General features: G+C 33.8%; 1 protein-coding gene across 2 annotated transcripts in view; it reads right to left on the bottom strand.

Annotated features, from left to right (window-relative positions):
- LOC114329414 (uncharacterized G-patch domain protein DDB_G0278987) overlaps positions 1 to 22560 on the bottom strand; it is a 55503-nt gene that overhangs the window by 12255 nt on the left and 20688 nt on the right. For both annotated transcript variants that reach the window (XM_028278505.2, XM_028278504.2), the window contains exon 4: positions 12038 to 12488. In XM_028278505.2, coding sequence (XP_028134306.1) covers positions 12038 to 12488 — 451 coding nt within the window. The remainder of the gene's footprint in view (positions 1 to 12037; positions 12489 to 22560) is intronic.

The following is a 22560-nucleotide window of genomic DNA, read 5'->3' on the forward strand; positions in this document are numbered from 1 at the left end:
AATTAATGAATTTTTTAGCTGGTATTTTAAAATTTATATTGTTTGTAAAAAAAATTGATCAAAAATGGAAAATAAATGTTGCGTAACTATTTAATTGTGCTAATAATGTTGTTCTGAAGCTATTTTCTTGTGGCATTTTTACAATTTTAACTATTTATAATGGGAAATAAGCCACAATATTATTAAAAAAATGATTTTTATTAACGTTTCGACGTCCAAATCGGGTGCCGTTGTCAAATAGTAGTATTTTGTATTTTGACAACGGCACCCGATTTGGACGTCGAAACGTTAATAAAAATCATTTTTTAATAATATTGTGGCTTATTTCCCATTATAAATAGTTAAAAGTGCTAATAATAGCCAAAATAGTAAGTGTAATCTCTATAGAGCTCCAATAATGAGATGTAAATTAAAGAAAAGATTTAAACTAGGAGGAGCGAACTCAAAAGACAAATTTACACCAAATAATGTCACTACAGGGTGATTTATTAGTAGGGTAAAGCTCAATAGCTCCGCTATAGTAATAGATAGAAATAAAAGTTAATAACAAAAATTTTAGCCACCTTTGAGCTTCACATTACAAAATTAGTTAGAATGTTACAGGCTGGTCGATAACACAGTGGCAGACCAAACTTATGTTTTTTAAATGGAACACCCTATATTTTATTTTACATTCGAAATCCTGTTAACTTCTCCATCACAAAAATATAAAGGTTTGTTATGTTATACAGGGTATTTACAAAGTTATAACCAATTTTATATGAAAATCGTAACAAGTTCAACTCCTAGGTCTGGATCCCGCGTATGAAAAAAAAGTTGATTAATAGCAAGCTGAAAATTTGTTAATAGCTTAAGGGTGTCTAGTCGAATAAACTTTGATATGTGTGAACACTGGAACAGGGGTAGTTTTAATTGTGGAACAGGTTAAAAATTTGGAACGGTCACAGCACGAAAACGGCACATTTATTTTGTCCGACAGAACAGACTTAAACTCTTCGAACAGAGATTAAACTCTCAGGCAAAAATCAGACCGCTATTTATCACCAAATGGGCGTTTTAATGAGTGGAACATGTAGAATATGTCAAATGACAGGAATTATGACAGGTAATAAATAGCAGTCTGATTTTTTCATGAGAGTTTAATCTCTGTTCGGAGAGTTTAAGTCTGTTCTGTCGGACAAAATAAATCTGCCGTTTTCGTGCTGTGACCGTTACAAATTTTTAACCTGTTCCACAATTAAAACTACCCCTGTTTCAGTGTTCCCATATATCAAAGTTTATTCGACTAGACACCCTTAAGCTATTAACAAATTTTCAGCTTGCTATTAATCAACTTTTTTTTCATACGCGGGATCCAGACCTATCCCTATATAAATAAAAATAAGCAAAACAACAATGGTTTATTAATGCCATATTTTTTAACGTATTGTCAAAATTTTCAAGAATGGTCGATATTGCTAATTTTCTTTATATCAAATACAGGGTGAGTCAAAACGCAAGTACCTTATTTTCTCAGTAATTTTAAATGGAACACACTGTATTTTATATCACTATTGAAAAGTACCATTACCCTACTTTAATTTTTAGATAACATTCCCTACGTCTAAATTTATTAGTTTTCGAGATATTTTCATTTTTCAATGGACCAGTAGCGTGGCCACCCAAATCACCAAAATTTAATAAACTGGACTGATTTTTTTTGGGGTTACGTTAATAATGAAGTTTATAAAATACCTCCAACAACAAGGGATGAGATGAAAAATAGAATACAAAGTGTATTTCGATGTGTTAATTTACAAATGCTCCGTAGAGTAAGTAGCTCATTCAATGATCGTTTTTAGGCGTACATAAACGTGTTAGGAGATAATTTTGAATACCTTATGTAATTAAATATTAAAAATATTTTATTAAAAGTAGCTTCTAATTTTTTCAAACATGTTTTTTTGCAAAATGTATTACTGATAAATTATGTTTTGTTCTTTATTTGTTACATTGTTACATTTACATACAAAATGGTTGTGTTTTTGTTTGTAAAATGTATTACTAATAAATTATTTTTATTTCTTTATTTGCTAGTGTTACATTGATTACCGGATTGATAATCGGTAATCTTCAATTGTCAATTCAGTCATGGCTTACTTAAAATTTAGATAAATTTAAACACCTAAAATAATTTGCTCTGAAAAATCAAAATGTTTCGAAAACTAATAAATTTGGGCATAGGGAATGTTATATAAAAATTAAAGTACGTTAATGTTACTTTTCAATAATGATATAAAATACAGGGTGTTCCATTTAACATTACTGAGAAAATAATGTAGGTACTTGCGTTTTGACTCACCCTGTATTTGATATAAAGAAAATTAGCAATATCAATAATTCTTAAAAATTTTGACAATAAATAAAAAAATATGGCATTAATAAGCCATTGCTGTTGTGCTTATTTTCATTTATACAGGGAGTTGAATTTGTTACGATTTTCATACAAAATTGGTTATAACTTTGTAAATACCCTGTATAACATTACAAACCTTTATATTTGTGTGATGGAGAAGTTAACAGGATTTCGAATATAAAATAAAATATAGGGTGTTCCATTTAAAAAAACATAAGTTAGGTCTGCCACTGTGTTATCGAACACCCTGTAACATTCTAATTCATTTTGTAATGTGAAGCTCAAAGGTGACTAAAATTTTTGTTATGAACTTTTATTGCTATTATTATAGCGGAGCTATTGAGCTTTACTCTACTAATCAATCACCCTGTATACAGTGGAACCTCGACAAGTCGGATTAATCGGGACCGCGGCTGATCCGGGTTATCGAAAGTCCGAGTTAGTCGGAGAATATGGTAAAAATTAATAAAATACATATAAATAATAAACAAATACACATTACAATTGCAAAAACATGAAATACATATGCACAGTACATTTAAATTACGTACAGTTGTATACAGTATTGTTTATTTCTTAGTAAAAAACTCAGTCAAAGTGAAAAAATGTTTGTTTTGTCTGATAAAGATCGGTCCGGGTTAAGCTGGCCACGCACTGAATCGGCATAGAGCGAGCGGCTCGGCTAAGAGCAATCGGCCGATTTTGCTATACATGGAAATACATAAGCCACCGCGCACCGCCTAAGAACGTTCAACAGTCGAACGTTCTTAGGCGGTGCGCGGTGGATCATTTATTTCCATGTATAGCAAAATCTGCCGATTGCTCTTAGACGAGCCGATCGATTTAGCCGGACTTCCGGGCTACCGGAGGCCGACTTATCGGGGTTCCACTGTACCCAAATGGAGACTAAAAATCTAAAAATTAAAGGAATAACTCAGAAAACATAAAAAATCGCCAATATAACTTAATTAACCTATATCAACAATGTCACGAGTGTCACACCCGGGGTGTACGAGTGTGTTATAAAGGTAGCACCTTTTATTGGAACGACCACATCAAACGTCATAGACGGGAGATTGTTTTTGATAACTGGTCCTCATAAGGCACTCAACTCTCACTTATGGCTCCACGTGCCACATCCCGGGCAACTGCATTGGTCTGCAGGCTAAACTAAGTGAGGGTAGCCAGACATGGTGATAGGTTGGACAGTTGCAGCTGGCTGTTACAAAACTGACCATGCGGCGAGAATGATATCCACAGAAACGGCACATATACAGCGGTGCAGAAGGCAAAGGGAAACCACTGCACTATTTTCCCAAGAGAATTTCTTCCCATAACGATGACAATTTTGGTAAGTGAAGATGGAATGTGTAGCGACCCGACTCACGCTCGGCGATATCTCGGTTCCGGGTCGGATGGTGTGAAATTTGCTACCGGCTGCCAAGGTGTGAGGGACCAGGCACCTGGCAGAAATTGTGCGACTGAATCCAAATTTTCATTTAATTTAAGAAAATGTCAGCGAATTGGTACATGGAACGTCCAGGGACTGATCCAAAACCCTGGAAAGTTACACATAATTGAAAAAGAAATGGCAGACCACAATCTTTCGGTACTGGGACTCTCAGAAACTCACTGGAGAGGAAAAGGGTATTTTAAAACAACTGCTGGCAACGTCGTCTATTTTTCAGGCCCAGATAACAAAAGTACAAATGGAGTCGCAATAATTGTACCCTCTAAACTTAACGACTGCGTAATTGGATATAATACTATTGATGACAGGATAATATCCCTTAAAATGAGAATATTCACCAATACCCTACACCTTGTCCAGGTATACGCTCCTACAACAGCTGCACAAGAAGAAGACATCAACAGCTTCTATGGTCGTCTAGAAGAAACTGTTCGCGCTATTCCGAATCATGAATTCGTCATAATTTTAGGAAATTTTATCGCCAAAGTGGGGTCATCTAATGAAAATATTGAAGGAGTGCTAGGCAAAAATGAACTGGGACAGAGAAATGAGAATGGCGACCGTCTAGTGGAGTTCTGTGTAGAACAACATCTTACAATTACAAACACGTTATATCAACATCATCCACGGAGATTATACACATGGCGCAGCCCAGATGGACGAACAAGGAATCAAATAGACTACATCCTAATAAGATCAAGATGGAAGTCGTCGTCCATCAATTGTAAAACATATCCTGGCGCAGACTGTGGAAGCGATCATCAACTCCTGGTATTGAACGTTCGAATTCGTTTTAAAGTCCCCAAAAGAAGACCCCAGAGAAAAGTAATGTCTCTAAGTCCATCAAAAATCAATGACTTTCAACAAAACCTAGAAGATGCTCTTTCTTTAGACCAAGTAGATAGTGACCCTGAGAGCACTTGGATCTATCTCAAAGATAAGGTAATCGAGGCTGCAAAAGACTGCAACAGAGCGTTATCGAGAGAAATCAGAAAACAGTGCCGCAAAGATAAAGCTGATTACATCTCTCAAATATGCAGAGAGATAGAGGAACATGGCTGTCGAAATGAACCGAGTGACTTATTCCAGAAGATCAAACTCCTTACCGGAGAATTTAAACCTCAAACGTGGTCTGTAATAGATAAGGAAGGTAATTTAAAGACCGATACTGATGAAATATTGGAAACATGGCTAAACTACTGTGGCGAGCTATATAAAAATAACGAGGTATCAGCAGAAAATCAGTGGCCTTCTGACTACCCTAGAGAACCTGCTCGCTGAAGTCAAAGATGCAATTAAATCACTAAAGAGAAATAAATCCCCAGGCATTGATTCAATACCATGTGAAATACTACAGTTACTAGGTGACAAAGGATTACATATCATCCATTCTATCTGTGTCGCTGTTTGGAATTCAGGAAAATGGCCATCTGATTGGTGTACCTCAATTTATATCCCACTACACAAAAAAGGAACTACTACCAGATGTGAAAACTACCGCACACTGTCACTAATAACACATGCTAGTAAAATCTTATATCATCAAAAACAGATTAAAAACCTATCTACATTACCAAATACCTCAGGAACAAGCGGGGTTTATAAAGGGTAAATGTACAAGGGAACAAATCCTGAACCTGAGACAACTCATTGAAAAGTCTAGAGAATTTCAAGTACCTACGATTATATGCTTCGTTGACTACCAAAAGGCATTTGATTGTGTAAGCTGGATAAATCTGTGGTCAATTTTAATAGAAATGGGCGCACCAATGCACCTGGTGACACTTATTAAAAATCTGTACCAGTCTAATATAGCGACAGTACGATTATTAGATCAGAAGTTCTCAAACCAATTCAAGACCGAGAGAGGTATTAGACAAGGATGCGTGTTGTCACCTGACTTATTTAACATTTATGGTGAACATGTCATGAGGATGGTTTTAGAAGGATGGGCCGGTGGAGTGACAGTAGCTGGTAGGAAAATCTCCAATTTAAGATTAGCTGATGACACTACACTTATAGCAGCAAATGAGCAAGAAATGTTTGATCTTCCACGAAGAGTTGAGTAAGAAAGCAATAAAGTTGGTCTGAAAATCAATAAAGCTAAGACAAAAATAATGGTGGTCGACAGATTTGACACTATTCAACTAACATATTACAGGAATACCAGACAGTAAACATCTTTGTCTATCTCGGGTCTAGTATAAGTAACGATGGTAACTGTGAAGCAGAAGTTCGGAGACGTATTGGTATGGCAAAAAATGCGATGAGTCGCCTAACAAAAGTTTGGAAAGACAGATCTATCTCTCAAAATATCAAGATGAGACTGGTGAATGCCCTTGTATTCTCAATATTTCTATACGGAGCAGAGACTTGGACTCTTCGCGCATGCGAACGCCAAAAAATTGATGCCTTTGAGATGTGGTGCTGGAGAAGAATGCTACGCATACCTTGGACAACTCATAGGACAAACGTTTCCATTATAAACCAACTCAATATTAAAAAAAGGCTGTCCACAATGTGTCTGCAACGAATTCTGCAATTCTTTGGTCACGTGGTTCGCAAAGGTGACGACAGTTGGAGAGATTAATTGTTTCTGGAAACGTTCCGGGGAGAAGATCAAGAGGACGATCACCAACTACATGGTCCGATCAAATTAAGAATTCAGCTGGAAAGTCATTCTGCGAAACTCTTAGAGCAGCTGAAGATAGAGACCAATGGAGAAACATTGTTAGGAATATTGGAAGAAATCACGATCCTCAGTAATGGGGAAACGGCAGGAGAGAGAGAGAGAGAGAGAGAGAGAGAGAGAGAGAGAGAGAGAGAGAGAGAGAGAGAGAGAGAGAGAGAGAACAATGTCACAATTTCATAAATGTTAATAGTGTCAAAATTTCATAATTTAGTGGAGTAAACTTGCCTGCGGTTGGACCAATTACAAATCTGCATTTTCAGCGCGGTTTTGAATTACTCCTCCTAGTTTAAAAACAAGCATACATCTTCTCTTTCATTTCCGTTTGGGATTGAAAAGATAAATTATGATGAATTTTTTAGACACCTACTTCTTAATACGTCATCCATTTTATACATAAATTGGAAAAGTATCGTTAAAAAACTAATAATTAATAATTTGCAACTTCACAATACAGAGTGAGTTTTATGTATGGAAACCCTCAATTATCTCAGAAACGGTTAGCACGATTTTTATAGATTTTGGTGGGTAAGGGTTTTGTAATGCGGCCGATAAAATATAGTGGTAATTACATTGCTGTCAGATCTTCCGCTTTTCTGGAAATCTAATGAACTTTCTTATTTGAAATGGAACACCATGTATATTTTTTGCGTTCAAGTCCTTAAGAAATACTGATCATTTTTCATGTTATATTTCCTATACCTAAATGCCAATATTTCGGAGTTATTGCTACATTTATTAAAAAAAATTAATTGTAAAAATCAATCTTTTCGGCCCGGATCGACATTATTTTAGGTTCTGTGAATCATTGGGAACAAAACTAAAAAAAAACGAAATAATTTGATCAGTTACCGATAATTAATTTGGGGTTGTTTTATTTTAAAACATTGTTTTTTAGTTGTTAATGTAGCCCGATCGACCGTCCTCTCATATCCGCTTCATTAACAATAATTAAAAAACGAAGTTTTAGAATAAAACGTGCTGATAGTTTTCCTGAGACTGATAGTTTTCCCAGTACCCAGCTCATTTTTTGGCTTTGCTTGATAAGCGCTTTAGTGGAAATAAACATCATCAATCCATTATAAATTATCATCCAGGAGCATTGTCAATTATTATTAATTAGCAGGCAAAGTGTATACCCTTTAAACCATATACGTTTTCTAAACATTTAATTGAGAATGTAATATGTACCAGAGACTTGGTGGCGTTCTATGAAAAATATAAATACTACAGCATTGGAACTTGTTCAACAGCTCCACACAGCTAATGCATTGTCAGCCAACATAGAAAGACTCTTCTCCTCAACATACGGTTTGTCATTCCAAACTACGTAATCGGCTAGGCAATGTCAAAGCTGCTAAGTTGGTTTCAATTTTTAAAGAGCTTAATTGCATCAGTGATGGCGTGACTGATCAGATATCAGGTTGATAATTTTAGATTACAAGATTACTGTGAGACTGGAACAGTTTTGAGAAGTTTATTATTTGAGAAATATTATTAAGTTCCGGTTATTAATGAATAAATAATATGTATGTTGAAAAGTTTTTATAATGTATTTGAGAATTTTTTTTCCTAATTATTTATTATTTTAATCAAGACAATGAAAAAAAAAACGCTTGTTTAATTTAAGTGTTTTACACATGTTTTAATGAAGAACATGAAGTTGAAGATACTTAAAGACAAAAACGACAGAAAGAAAAGAAAGAGGTGGAATAGGTCAAAAATAAACACAGATAATGCAAACAGAAAATTCTGCACTAAGTTGGAAGAAAAACTACTAGTCCTAAAACCATCGGACATAGATGAAACATGGGAAGACATAAAATATAGTATTTTAACAGCAGCAGAGGAGACGATAGGACTAATGAAAGACAATAAAAGAAAAGATTGGTACGATGAAGAATGCGAGCAAGCTAGTAAAGGCAAGGACCAAGCAAGACACAGGTGGTTGGCCAGAGGGAAACAAGAAGATCTCCTACACTATAAAGAGAAAAAGAAAGAGTCAGAAAAATGTTGCAGAACTAAAAAGAAGAAATGGATTAAAGACTTACTGCTGGAACTCGAAGCTAATAGTAACGATAATGCAAGACTATATAAACACATAAAAGCACAGAATAAGAAAAATATACCGGCAAATATTGGAAAAAAGGAATGGGAAACACACTATAGAGAAGTATATTCAAATGGGAAATAAGCCACAATTTTACCTAAAAATGATTTTATTAACGTTTCGACGCCCAAGTCGGGTGTCGTTGTCAAAATACAAAATAATACTAAATAAACAAAAATGTTGCTTAGTAAAAAAATTCTTCTAATAATTTATTTAATCTGACTCATTTATATCGGCAATTCAGACACGTATTATACATTTTAATAAAATCATTTTTAGGTAAAATTGTGGCTTATTTCCCATTTGAATATACTTGATTATAAAAATGCCACAAGAAAATAGCTTCAGAACAACACTATAGAGAATTGTTCAAAAAGAAAGGCGATGCTGAAAATGCAGAAAATGAAGAACAAACAGAAAATAGGAATGAAGAACAATCAGAGCCTCCCTCATACAACGAAGCATTGGCGACCATAAACAGATTAAAGACAAGGAAAGCAGCAGGACCAGATGACATTATAAATGAGTTCTTCAAGAAAGGGGGAGAGGAACTAGCCCACAGAATCCCCAAGCTGATATAACGAATATGGGAAGAAGAACGCATGCCGAACGACTGGAATTGCGGTCTGATAACGCCAATCCCTAAAAAAGGTGACAAGACGAAATGCACTAACTACAGGGGAATCGCGCTATTAAATACAATGTACAAAATATTAACTAATTTGATCAGACAAAGAATAGAAAAAGAAACGAGAACAAAAATAGGTGAATACCAACATGGATTCAGAGAAGGTACGTCAACAATAGATGCAATACACATTGTAACGCAAATCGTCGAAAAAAGTTACCGAGCATGGAATAGATCTACAAATACTGTTTATTGACTACAAGCAAGCCTTTGACAGTGTAATAAGGGAGGAGCTAATTAATGATATGAAGCAACTAGGCATTCAAGAAAAACTAGTAATTCTCACGAAAATGACGATGAAGGAATCCAAAGCACGAATCTTAACAAGGGAAGGCCCGTCATATGAAGTACAAATGGAGGTAGGTGTCAGACAGGGAGACTCCCTATAACAACATTATTTAACATTGCCATAGAGGGTGCAGTAAGAGCAGCCAAAATTAGGGGAACAATTATCGAATCTTCAGCCCAACTGATAGCGTATGCAGACGATATTGCACTGGTTACTAGAGATTTAAAAACCATGCAGAATATAATATTAATACTAGATAAAGAAGCAAAGAAGAGAGGGCTAGTAATAAACCAAAGCAAAACGAAATACCTCAAGTGCTCACGAGAAAATACTAACATCGAGAAAGAAATTAAGCTTGGAGCATATACATTTGAAAGAGTACACCGTTTCAAATATTTGGGAGTGATGGCGAATGGCAGAAATGAAAATTCTTGAAAGAAAAACACATTAGTAAGACAACCAAATTAAAAATTTACAAGACTGCAATCAGGCCAGTGATCACCTATGGTGCAGAGACGATGTGCCTAACACAAAAAGATGAAACGAGATTAGAAATCTTAGAGAGAAAGATAATTCGACGAATAATGGGACCGGTGAGGATAAGTGTAGGCGAATTTAGAAGATTAACAAATGAAGAAATTAAACAAGTCATCCAGGGTGAAGACATAATCCATTTCGTGAAGGCGCAGAGGCTCAGGTGGCTGGGACACACATAAAGAGCTAACCCAGACTCTACGCTAAAGCGAATAACTGGCTGGAGACCAAAGGGAAGACCCAAAACAAGATGGAGAGATCAAGTCTTAGGAGACATAAAGAAGCTGAGAATCTAAAATTGGAAGGAGCGTTGTAAGGACCGGAAAGAATGGAGGAAAGTTGTAGACAAAGCCAAGTCACACACGCTGCTATAATAATAAAAGATAACAGCGGACTGATTCTCCGCAACAAATGAATCAGAGAGCCCAAAAGGGCGGCAAACACTCCGCCAGGAGTGAATAAGCCATGATGATGATGATGACACATGTTTTAAACTGTTTTAAACATATACACATGTTTAAAACATGTTTAAAACAGTTGTTTAAAACAAAATGTTTAAAACGAAATAACTCTGGCAATGCGGTCCTGTTTTGTACTTTTCGATTAAGAACATGCCTAGCTTTTAAACGGCAACCTCGCTTGTAATAAGCAGTGCACTGAAATTTACTCGTGAATCCGAGTATAGGAAATATCGATCGAACTTAAATTATTAGAGTTTTCTTAGGGGATAGTGCATTAGATATACTATCCATTCCTGTAGAAAAGTGAAGATAGTCTTTACTACACTTATCTTCGGAACGTGTGATATATAGTCCTGTCGCCAGTGGGGGTACAACGGCCTCCTTAATTCAGATGGACTTACCCAAGTTTTTTTATGTATTTTGACCCGTAGAACACGAATTTTTTTGGGTAACAGTCGATCCGGATGTTGATAAGATTGTTATAAACAAAGAACTTGAGGAATTACATAACAGCGATTTTTCGCAAAACAAAACATTGTTTTGCATTTTTTGGGTCATTCTAAGCAAAAAATGTTTTACAAGTCTTTTCGTAGGATGCATACTTTTCGACATAAACGCGGTTGAACTTTCAAAAAATCGAAAAATTGCAAGTTTTGAACCCGAATAACTTTTGATTGAAAAATAAAATAGCAATTCTGCTTACCGCATTTGAAAGTTCAAGTTAAATTCTCCCGGTTTTGATTACTTTCGATGCTAAAAATTAATTTCTTTATTGTTAAACAAAGCTATAAACACATAGTGATTGAATGATATTTTCAATGCATTTCCCATTTGAAATCGAACGAGTAGGCGCGCATACAGACAATTTCTACGTAGATTACGTACATTAAAACGCATGCATTGGGCACGGGAAACACTATGTGTTTATGGCTTTGTTTAACAAATAAAAACTTAATTTTTAGCAATGCAAATAATCAAAACCGATAGAAATCGACTTGAACTTTCAAATGCGGTAAGCAGAATTGCTATTTTATTTTTCAATCAAAAGTTATTCGGGTTCAAAAATTGCAATTTTTCGATTTTTTGAAAGTTCAACCGCGTTTATCTCTAAAACTATGCATGCTACGAAAAAACTTGTAAGACCATTTTTTGCTGGGAATCACCCAATAAATATAAAAAAATGTTTTGTTTTGCGAAAAATCGCTGTTATGTAATTCCTCAAGTTCTTTGTTTATAACAAACTTATCGACATACGGATCAACTGTTACCCAAAAAATTCGTGTTCTACGGGTCAAAATACATAAAAAAAACTTGGGTAAGTCCATCTGAATTAAGGAGGCCGTTGTACCCCCCCCCCCTGGCGACAGGACTAATAGTATTTTGATCAAATATATACTTACCAGCATAATTGAAAAAGTCAGTCAAAACATCACAATCATCATCCTCAGACATGGTATAAAGAGACGGACTGCGCGATCCCTCCGGGTCACCTAGTACTTCATCCATATATTCATAACAACTATCCTGAGACATGGTGAACAAAGAAGAACTGCATGAGGCATCAGGATCGTCATTATCATCCTCATAGTCATATTCATGTTCATATTCATATTCATCCTCAGACATGCTTTGTGACTCTTCAGAATAGCCCTCTACTGGATCAGAGTCTGTTTCTATATGGTCATCTACTGGTGGATTAGAGTCTGTTTCTACATCGTCATCTACTGTATCTGTTTCAGCATCAAGGTATCCTTGTTCCTCGAATTCGAACTCGTCATTTGAGCCAAAATAGTCTTCAACGTCTTCATTCACTTGCCTTAGATCAGTTATAATCAATCCTAATTCCCTACCCTGCAATGCAATGTAATGAACCATAAATAACAATACGAGATTGATATATAGGGTGCGGCATTAGTTCAAGGAAGTCCAATTAGTCGTTCGTCATAAGAGATACGAAAAAAATTTATACAGGGTGATTGATTAGTAGGGTAAAGCTCAATAGCTCCGCTATAGTAATAGATAGCAATAAAAGTTAATAACAAAAATTGTAGCCACCTTTGAGCTTCACATTACAAAATTAGTTAGAATGTTACAGGGTGTTCGATAACACAGTGGCAGACCAAACTTATGTTTTTTTTAAATGGAACACCCTATATTTTATTTTACATTCGAAATCCTGTTAACTTCTCCATCACAAAAATATAAAGGTTTGTTATGTTATACAGGGTATTTACAAAGTTATAACCAATTTTATATGAAAATCGTAACAAGTTCAACTCCCTTACTTAACAAAGAATATTTTACTGTGCAACTTAAGAAGTACGAAAGTAATAAATGGTGCTTATAATTATTCCAATAAACAACAATGTAATTTGCAATTTACTTTCGTTCTTCTTATTTTGCACAGTAAAATATTCGTTGTCGAAGTAATCCAAAACAGGGGTATGTTCGTAGAATAGGGTATAGCTCATTCAATGATTGTTTTTAGGCGTACATAAATGTGTTAGGAGATAATTTTGAACACCTTATGTAATTAAATATTAAAAATATTTTATTAAAAGTAGCTTCTAATTTTTTCAAACATGTTTTTTTTTGCAAAATGTATTACTGATAAATTATTTTTCGTTCTTTATTTGTTACATTGTTACATATACATACAAAAGTAGTGTTTAATTGTCTTCACAAAATATTGTATTTTGTGTTTGTGTGTTTTTTTGTAAAATTTATTACTAATTTTCTTTGTTTATTTGTTGCATTTACATAAAAAGATAGTTTTTACTTACTTACTTAGTCCTAAGCCTTTCTACCTTTAGGTGTAAGGCTGGTGGAGTTGAGTTTGGCATTGTAGTCTCCATGCTTTCCGATCTTGCGTTAGGTTTCTTGCACTTTCCAATGTCAATCCCTTCTTCTCGACTTCTTTCCTGATTTCATCTACCCACATAACTCTTGGTCTTCCTCTTTTGTTTTTCCCCTGCACTCTCGTTTCGAACACTCGTTTTGTAAGCCTCTCGTTCGACATTCTACACACGTGCTCGAACCATCTTAGTTGTCCCTCCACTATTTTTTCATTGATTGGTTCCAGTTTTAGGTTTTGTCTAATTGTTTCGTTTCGTATTTTGTCTGTCCTCTTTCTGTTTGCTATTTTCCTCAGGAATCTCATTTCCATAGCATTGACTCTGGATTTTTGTCTCCCCGTCAATGTCCATGTCTCGCTGCTATACATGATTGTTGGTCTAACTACTGATTTAACGACTGCCGTTTTTACTTTCTCCGGTATCTCTTTTTTCCCCAAAAATGTTGTTTTCATAGCGTTAAATAAGCTTCCTGTTCGTCCCGTTCTCTCGTTTATTTCCATGTCTTGTTTACCATTTGCTTCGATTATTACTCCTAGGAAGATAGTTTTTAATGGTTTCAAAAATGTTACATGTAGTGGTTGTGTTTTTGTTTGTAAAATGTATTACTAATAAATTATTTTTATTTCTTTATTTGCTACAGTGTTACATTGATTACCGGATTGATAATTAATCGGTAATCTTCAATTGTCAATTCAGTCATGGCTTACTTAAAATTTAGATAAATTTAAACACCTAAAATAAATTGCTCTGAAAAATGAAAATATCTCGAAAACTAATAAATTTGGGCATAGGGAATGTTATATAAAAATTAAAGTACGTTAATGTTACTTTTCAATAATGATATAAAATACAGGGTGTTCCTTTTAACATTACGGAGAAAATAATGTACTTGCGTTTTGACTCACCCTGTATTTGATATAAAGAAAATTAGCAATATCAATAATTCTTAAAAATTTTGACAATAAAAAAAATATGGCATTAATAAACCATTGCTGTTGTGCTTATTTTTATTTATACAGGGAGTTGAACTTGTTACGATTTTCATACAAAATTGGTTATAACTTTGTAAATACCCTGTATAACATTACAAACCTTTATATTTTTGTGATAGAGAAGTTAACAGGATTTCGAATATAAAATAAAATATAGGGTGTTCCATTTAAAAAAACATAAGTTAGGTCTGCCACTGTGTTATCGAACACCCTGTAACATTCTAACTAATTTTGTAATGTGAAGCTCAAAGCTGGCTAAAATTTTTGTTATTAACTTTTATTGCTATCTATTACTATAGCGGAGCTATTGAGCTTTACCCTACTAATCAATCACCCTGCATCAATGTCCCTGTAAGTTGGAACCATATGGAAATTTTTTTATTATTAATTTTACGAAAAAAAGTTATTTTCCATAAAAAGTTCTGCATGGTCTAAAACCTAAGATTCAACCATCACATTTTGTGAATATTATACAAGGTATGTCAAAAAATATGAATTTCGCTCAAGAGTAAAGTAGCTTTATTCTTCACAATATTGAAAATTGTCATTATGAAAAGTTGTTTGGAATTAAGAACTATATTCTACTATGCAATTACATCCTTCTAAGTAAAAAAAAGATTGAAAATTTTTCTTGAATTATGGATAACCAACATTACAGTAGAACCCCTCAAATCCGAACTAATTGGAGGGACAGCCTGTTCGGATTCCGAAAAGTTCGGATTATCCGAAAGTTGACCTAACCAATAATTCAAAGTTTTCGTTGTCGTTGATTTTGAGTCACAAAACGTTCTTGCAAGAGTGTGGACAATATTTTTGGACTCAAGTTGACTGCGAGACAACCGAAGTAAGTTTAAATTAATTAACCTTTTAGGGAGCGTTCAAGTATTACGTAACGCGATTTTTGACCCCCCCCCCTTGCGTAACGCACTCTAATGGGCGTTTAACTATTGCGTAACGCAATTTTTGAAGATTGTTGACCCCCCCCCCCCAACCTGCGTTACGTAATACTTGAACGTTTCCTTAGTCCAGAAAGCCACTGCGCATCCGCTAGGAAAAATATTCCGATTCGGATTTTTTGCACAATCTTACTCAAAAAGGAACCCGTTTAACAAATTTGCATGTTGCCAGGACCAAAAATGTGGGTCAAAAATTTTTTAAACGTTTTTTTTTGTTTTTTTCCTAAAATTATTTTTTTTTGCACGGAACAAAGTTTTTTTAGGTTTTTTGGATCATTCCAAACAGAAAAGGTCTTTGGTGACTTTTCTCTAAAGTTGATAGTTTTTGACATATAAGCGATTAAAAATTGAAAGATTGTGAAATCGGCCATTTTTAACCTTCAACAACTATGTGAAAAATTTAAAATTTGACTGTTTAAATTTGAATGTTTTAATACTCTTTTAACATCGATTGATGAAATCCCGAAGAGTTTTTTGCAATACAATATTCAAAACTCCTTTGTTTTTTAATTGCTAATCAAGCGTGCGCGACACTATTTTCCACCGACCTTATGGTGCAAATGAAATTAATAAATTCGTTATTTCGTAAACCGGCGCCTTTAAGAGGATCGGTACGTATTTTCGGCTGCAATGCAATTCAAATGGGGATTCATTTTTTTCGAATCCTGAGAAAACTAATAAGTATTTTTAAAAAATTTAAACGCATAATGAAAGATTACGTTATTAGCGAGGGCCGAAAGTCCCTTATAACTTCTATAATGTTTATTTTAATAAGTTACAGGGGTGAAAAACTAAGAGAAAATGTAGTGTGATTTTTAATTTCAAATATCTCATTCGAAAGAAACTTCTTATATATTCTAAGGGACTTTCGGCCCTCGATAATAATTTAGTCTTTCATTTTGTGTTTAAATTTTTTAAAAATATTTATTAGTTTTTTCAGGATTCGAAAAAAATGGACCGTGGAAATCGAACATTCGCTATCTTTGTCATACAACGCACTCATTCGAATATAATGTTATGACAAGACTCAAGACAGTGACAAGTAGAGATGTGTCCAACCCGCTATTTTGATATAGCAGTTCATTCTGCTACAGCTTTTTAACGCTTTTACGATGATAATAAAATCAATCAAAGAGTTGTTTATTAAATAGTATTGATAGTGTATTTGAAAAATAATAATTGATTTAAGGCGTACAACTAATAAAAAGTTATTTATTGTTTATATATTATTTATGGAAAATCCAAGTATTTCAAGTCATTAAAGTTCAAATAAAAGTATTATTTTATAAGAGTTTGTTCCGATAACCGTAAATATGTACGAGTTTAGCTAAAAAGTAAAGTGGCCATGGTGGCATAAAATGTAGTAAATGCTGATGCTTCAAGTACGTACTACATTTTTGAAGATTTCACTACACTTAAAAAGCATTTGCTTTTCTCCGTAGTATTTGCTACTATTTACCAGCCTACATAGAAGAATGTACTACGCTTTTGAAGTATGTTAGTAGTATTTTGCTTCAGTTTAAGTGAAGTTGGTGGGTGGACGTCTTCGGCCTAGGTATTTTTTTGTTACAATATGGCAGCATTTATGAATGTGTGTCATAGAAAAATATACAAACTAAGAAGCAGATTCTTAATTTTTGGGGTCATTCTTTTATCAAATAAAATTTAATAATTGTGAAGAAGATTAACAAATAAAAACTGTTTATTTTTATCCTCGCGTAACTCTTTTGTCGCTTCGGATCTGAGTCACTCATGTTTACTCATGTACAATTCTAATAATTTGGTACGTAAAAATGTGAATTCACAAATCACAAGCACATGGAAAACTAATTCCATCACGATTGGTGTAATGCAGACACGGCTGGCGCTACGCTTTGTAGTAGATACTTCTGGTCAGTAGTAGGTACTTCTGTTGTGTAGTAATAAATAGTTTACTCCTTTAAACGAGAATAAAACTTAATGCGAAAATTATTGGTTTACCGATAGATTTTATAGATCATATTTTCACTATAAATTTAAAATTAATTTGAAAAATACAAAAGTAATTAATTAAATTTATGTAAAAAAGTACTTACTTCAATTGAGCTAACCGTCTATTTCTTCGCTTTTCAGTAACACATTTCTTGTAACAACGTCCCATATTTTAATTTGCGCAAATAAAGAAATAAATAAAGTCTTTATAAATTAATTGAGTAATACTACATCTATACAACGCAGTTCTTCACATGTTCAAACCTTATCTAAGCTTTCCATGGTAACAGGACATTATTAAAATAACTTTACAACTTTTTTTCTTTTTCGACTATTTGTATAGTATATAAATAATGGTAACCACTGAATACATAATTAGTGAAAAAATAATCCTATCATTTATACAAGTAAAGGTTATCCAAGAACATTCAAAAACTGAACGAAACCGAAATAGCCATCTCTACCTTTCTAATGACAATGTCACTGTCAACCTAATGTTTACATCTGCAGTTTCCATACCAGTGAGAATTTTACTACACGTAATTTGCCGTGTAAAGACAGAAAAAGTAGGGATAGCCGTAAAATATTTGCGAATTATGTACCCATAGCCTTAAGGAAAAATCCCGAAACAGGTCGATTTTTATTTTTAAGTTATGATATTGTGGTATATATGGTATACTAGTGACGTCATCCGTCTGGGCGTGATGACGTAATGGATGATTTTTTTAAATGAGAATAGGGGTCGTGTGGTAGCTCATTTGAAAGGTTCTTTAATTCTCTATTCAGTAATGTAAACATTTATATAATTATTTATACAGGGTGTCCAAAATTTTTTTATTAAATTAAATTATCTGACAAATAAAGAAGTAGAAGGACACCCTGTATAAATAATTATATAAATGTTTATATTACTGAATAGAGAATTGAAGAACCTTTCAAACGAGCTAGCACACGACCCATATTCTCATTTAAAAAATCATCGATTACGTCATCACGCCCAGATGGATGACGTCACTACTATACCATATATGCCACAATATCATAACTTAAAAATAAAAATCGACCTGTTTCGGGATTTTTCCTTAAAGTCACCGGTTTACGAAATACCGAATTTATTCCTTTCATTTGCACCATACTATCGGTGGAAAATAGTGTCGCGCACGCTTTTTCAAAAGGAGTTTTGAATATTGTATTGCAAAAAACTCTTCGGGATTTCATCAATCGATGTTTAAAGAATATCTACCTACCTTGGCAACATTCAAATTTTCAGTTGTTCACATAGTTTTTGAGGGTTAAAAATGGCCAATTTCGCAATTTTTCAATTTTTAATCGCTTATATGTCAAAAACTATCAACTTTAGAGAAAAGTCACTAAAGACCTTTTCTGTTTGGAATGATCCAAAAAACCTAAAAAACTTTGTTCCATGCAAAAAAAATAATTTTAGAAAAAAAACAAAAAAAAACGTTTAAAAAATTTTTTACCCACTTTTGGTACTGGCAACATGCAAATTTGTTAAAAGGGGTCCTTTTTGAGTAAGATTGTGCAAAAAATCCGAATCGGAATATTTTTCCTAGCGGATGCGCAGTGGCTTTCTGGACTATTTATAAGCACTACAAATTGAGAGACCAAAAATTCGAAAATACGATATTAATCAACTGAAAAATAAAACAGTAAAAGAAAAGGTACAAAAACGCCTAAAAGAAGAAACGTGGGTTCATACAGAAATAAATGGCACAGAGGTAGAACTAGAAAAGATACACAAAGTAAGTCAAGAAAGATCAGAGAAATACTTAAGACCTGAAAGAACAAAGAAAAAAGAATGGATGACAGAGGAGATTCTATGTATGATGGAAGTATGGAAGACAGAAGAAAGGCTAAAGGTAATAAGAATAACTAACAACAAAATAAATGATGAAATTAAAAGGACTATTAAAATAGCAAAAGAAAATTGGTTAAGCTCGAAATGTACAGAGATAGAGTCATTACAACAAAAACATTATTCATTTAACCTCCATAAAAAGATGAAAGAAGCTGCAGGCTTATATAAACCCAAGAACACTGGATTTCTGACAGAAAATCAGGGAAACAGTATTGGAAATAGAACAAAAAAGGGATATTTGGATTAAATATGTAGAAAAAACTTATCAAGATATAAGAGGTAACACTTGCATTACAACAAACACCAATTGCAAATCTGGACCTCCACTTACAGTCGAAGAAGTAAAGTATGCTATCAAAAGTACCAAAGATGGTAAAGCATGATCATTTTCATTCCGAATTCTTAAAACACTGAAAACGTTTGTTTTCTATACTTCCACAAAATTTATTATAACTATGTGACTACAGCTGTTTCGGCAGAGTGCCGAACAAAAATAGCCAGATACATAAAAAAAGAAAGGAATAACACAAGCTTTCAGAACTAAAAACAACTTAAACAAATATATTAAGAACAATAAGAGCCGAAAGAGAAAACAACTACAGAGTGGTGTCTACAAACTAACTTGTGGTGACTGTCCGAAAACTTACATCAGTCAAACTGGCAGAACCTTTGACAAACGGATAGCAGAACACAAGAGGGCTTTCAACAATAGAAAAACAGACACTTCTTAATACGCACTTCACCTTCTAGATCATAATCATTCTTTTAATGAAGAGTTTCAAATTCTGCATATTCAAAATACAGGCCTTAAGCTATCTTTATTAGAATCTATGGAAATTAATAAATTAAAAAATACAGATATAATTCTGAATGACCAACTCGAGACAAACAGCTCCCCACTCCTCAATCTCTTCAGTTAAAGACTTTAAAAAGGCAAACACATAGTAAACTAAATCACCTGAGAAAGGCACTCTGCCGAAACAGCTGTAGTCACATAGTTCTACAGGAAGAAATAAAACGTAGATGTGATCTAGCAAAAGTCGCCACAGCACAGATGACCACAATATGGAAGGACTGTCAAATTTCAAGAGCGTTAAATATGAGGTTGATCAACTGCTTAATATCCCCAATACTGACTTACGGATGTGAATCTTGGACCCTGAGAAATTCGAAAAGAAGAAAGATAGACGCCACTGAAATGTTCTGTTGGAGACGAATGCTACGAATTCCTTGGACCGACCATAGAACAAATAATTCGATTTTAAAAGAGCTAAAAGTTAGCCAACGGCTCTCCAGTAAAGTCCATCTCCAACAATTAAAATACTGTGGACATGTTATGAGAGCCAACACAGAAAACATGGAAAACCTCATTATACAAGAAAAGGTGGAAGGCCGAATATCACGAGGAAGATCCCCAACAAGATGGATCGATCAGATTACAGGAATATGCAAAAGACCTATGCATGAGTTAAAAGAAATGGCCAGAGACAGAGATCTTTGGAGACGTACAATACACGACATCACGTCGACCACTACACTCCCTACGGGGGGTCAGGATTGAAGAGAGAGACCGATTTAAGTGATTTTTTTAATATGTTGTAGCCTTATTCATTAACAATATCGCTGTAATAATATTGTTACTAGACACATAAATTGTCATTGTTTACCGGGTGTACCAATTAAATTGTGTTTTTTCTCAAAGTTGTTTCGTTCGTAGATCGACGTCACTAAATGATTACGTCAGGTCCATGACATTATGAATTAACAATAAATTGTCATCGTATACCGGGTGTACCATCAAACTGTTTTTGTCTCAAAGTTCACCACACCCTGTGGAATATTTTAGCATTTAGAAAATATTGAAATTAAATATCCTCAGGTTTTCTTAACATTCTGTTTTTTGATTCATTCGCTTATATTGGATAATAAAAAAGTTAAGTACTTTAACAACTAGCCATGTTCTTCATCAATACCGGGTGTTTCTAAATAAGTGTGACAAACTTTAATGCATGAAAAATAATGACTGTTTGCTTTATAAACATATTTCCGCAAATGCTTCGTTTCCAAGATACGGGATGTTGAATTTTTTCTTCCAGACTGACGATTTATTTATTGTTCTAAAACCGATTGAGATATAGTGCAGTCACTGAAGGTGGATATGAGCTATTACCTCCGATTTCGTTGAACCTCCATCGATTTGCATGAAAATTGGTGAGTGGTTAGAGGATATTTCAAGGAACAAAGAAGACATCATGACATGGTGCCAACTTGCGCTTTTACCCTGGGGGTGGATGGCACCCCCTCTTGAGAGTGAAAATTATTTTATGAAAAATAACCCTATAATTCGATAGAGGGACAAATTCTAAACAAAATTTGATTTATAAAGTTATTAAAATAAATCAAAACTTTTTGAGTTATTAAAGATCAAAGATTTGAATTTTTCGTGAGAAAAATGCATGTTTTTAACCGATTTTTCATAAATGACTCAAAATCTATAAGTTTTTTCAAAAAAGTTATTCTTACCAAAATTGAAGCTAATAAAAAAATAAAATAAACTTCTTACTAGAAAACTCTTTTAATGTTAACTAAAGGTGAGTTATAGGTAATTGAATGTAAAATTTTATTGGCGAGTACCCAAATCTAAATATTCAAGCTTAAGCTACTAGTACACTTTAGAAAACCAAAATAATTTTTTTCAAGAATTTCAAGAACTTTTTTCTCAGAACCCTTATTAAAAATGAACATAAAACTGTTTACATATTAAATTATTAGAGAGTACAAAAAATATATCTTTTTTCATTTATGCACGTACACTAATATTGTAGAGGGCGCAAAAGTCGAGGCCTCGAAAAATGATGGCGGACAGTTAATTTCAGGATTGGGATATCTGAAACAAAAAAATCGTACTGCATTTGAAAAAGGAAGGTTTCTTACGCGACAATTTACCACAATTTGACCAAAAAATAAAAAATAAATATTTTTTAACCATGAAAAACTGAAGAAAAACGGGCGATTTTTTCACAAATTTTTTTCAAATTTCCATAAAATCTTTTTTTGCGGAATTTTTCACAACGGTGGTAAATTGTCAAGTAAGAAACCTTCCTTTTTCAAATGCCGTACGATTTTTTTGTTTTAGAGGTCCCAATCCTGAGATTAACTAAATTAATAAACTACTACTTTTATGTTTATTTTTAATAAAGGCTCTGAGAATAAAAATCTTGAAAAAATGCTTATTTTCGGTCTTCTAAAGTGTACTAGTACCTTAAATAA

Source organism: Diabrotica virgifera, chromosome 7 (assembly GCF_917563875.1).
Source record: "Diabrotica virgifera virgifera chromosome 7, PGI_DIABVI_V3a".
NCBI lineage: Eukaryota > Metazoa > Arthropoda > Insecta > Coleoptera > Chrysomelidae > Diabrotica > Diabrotica virgifera.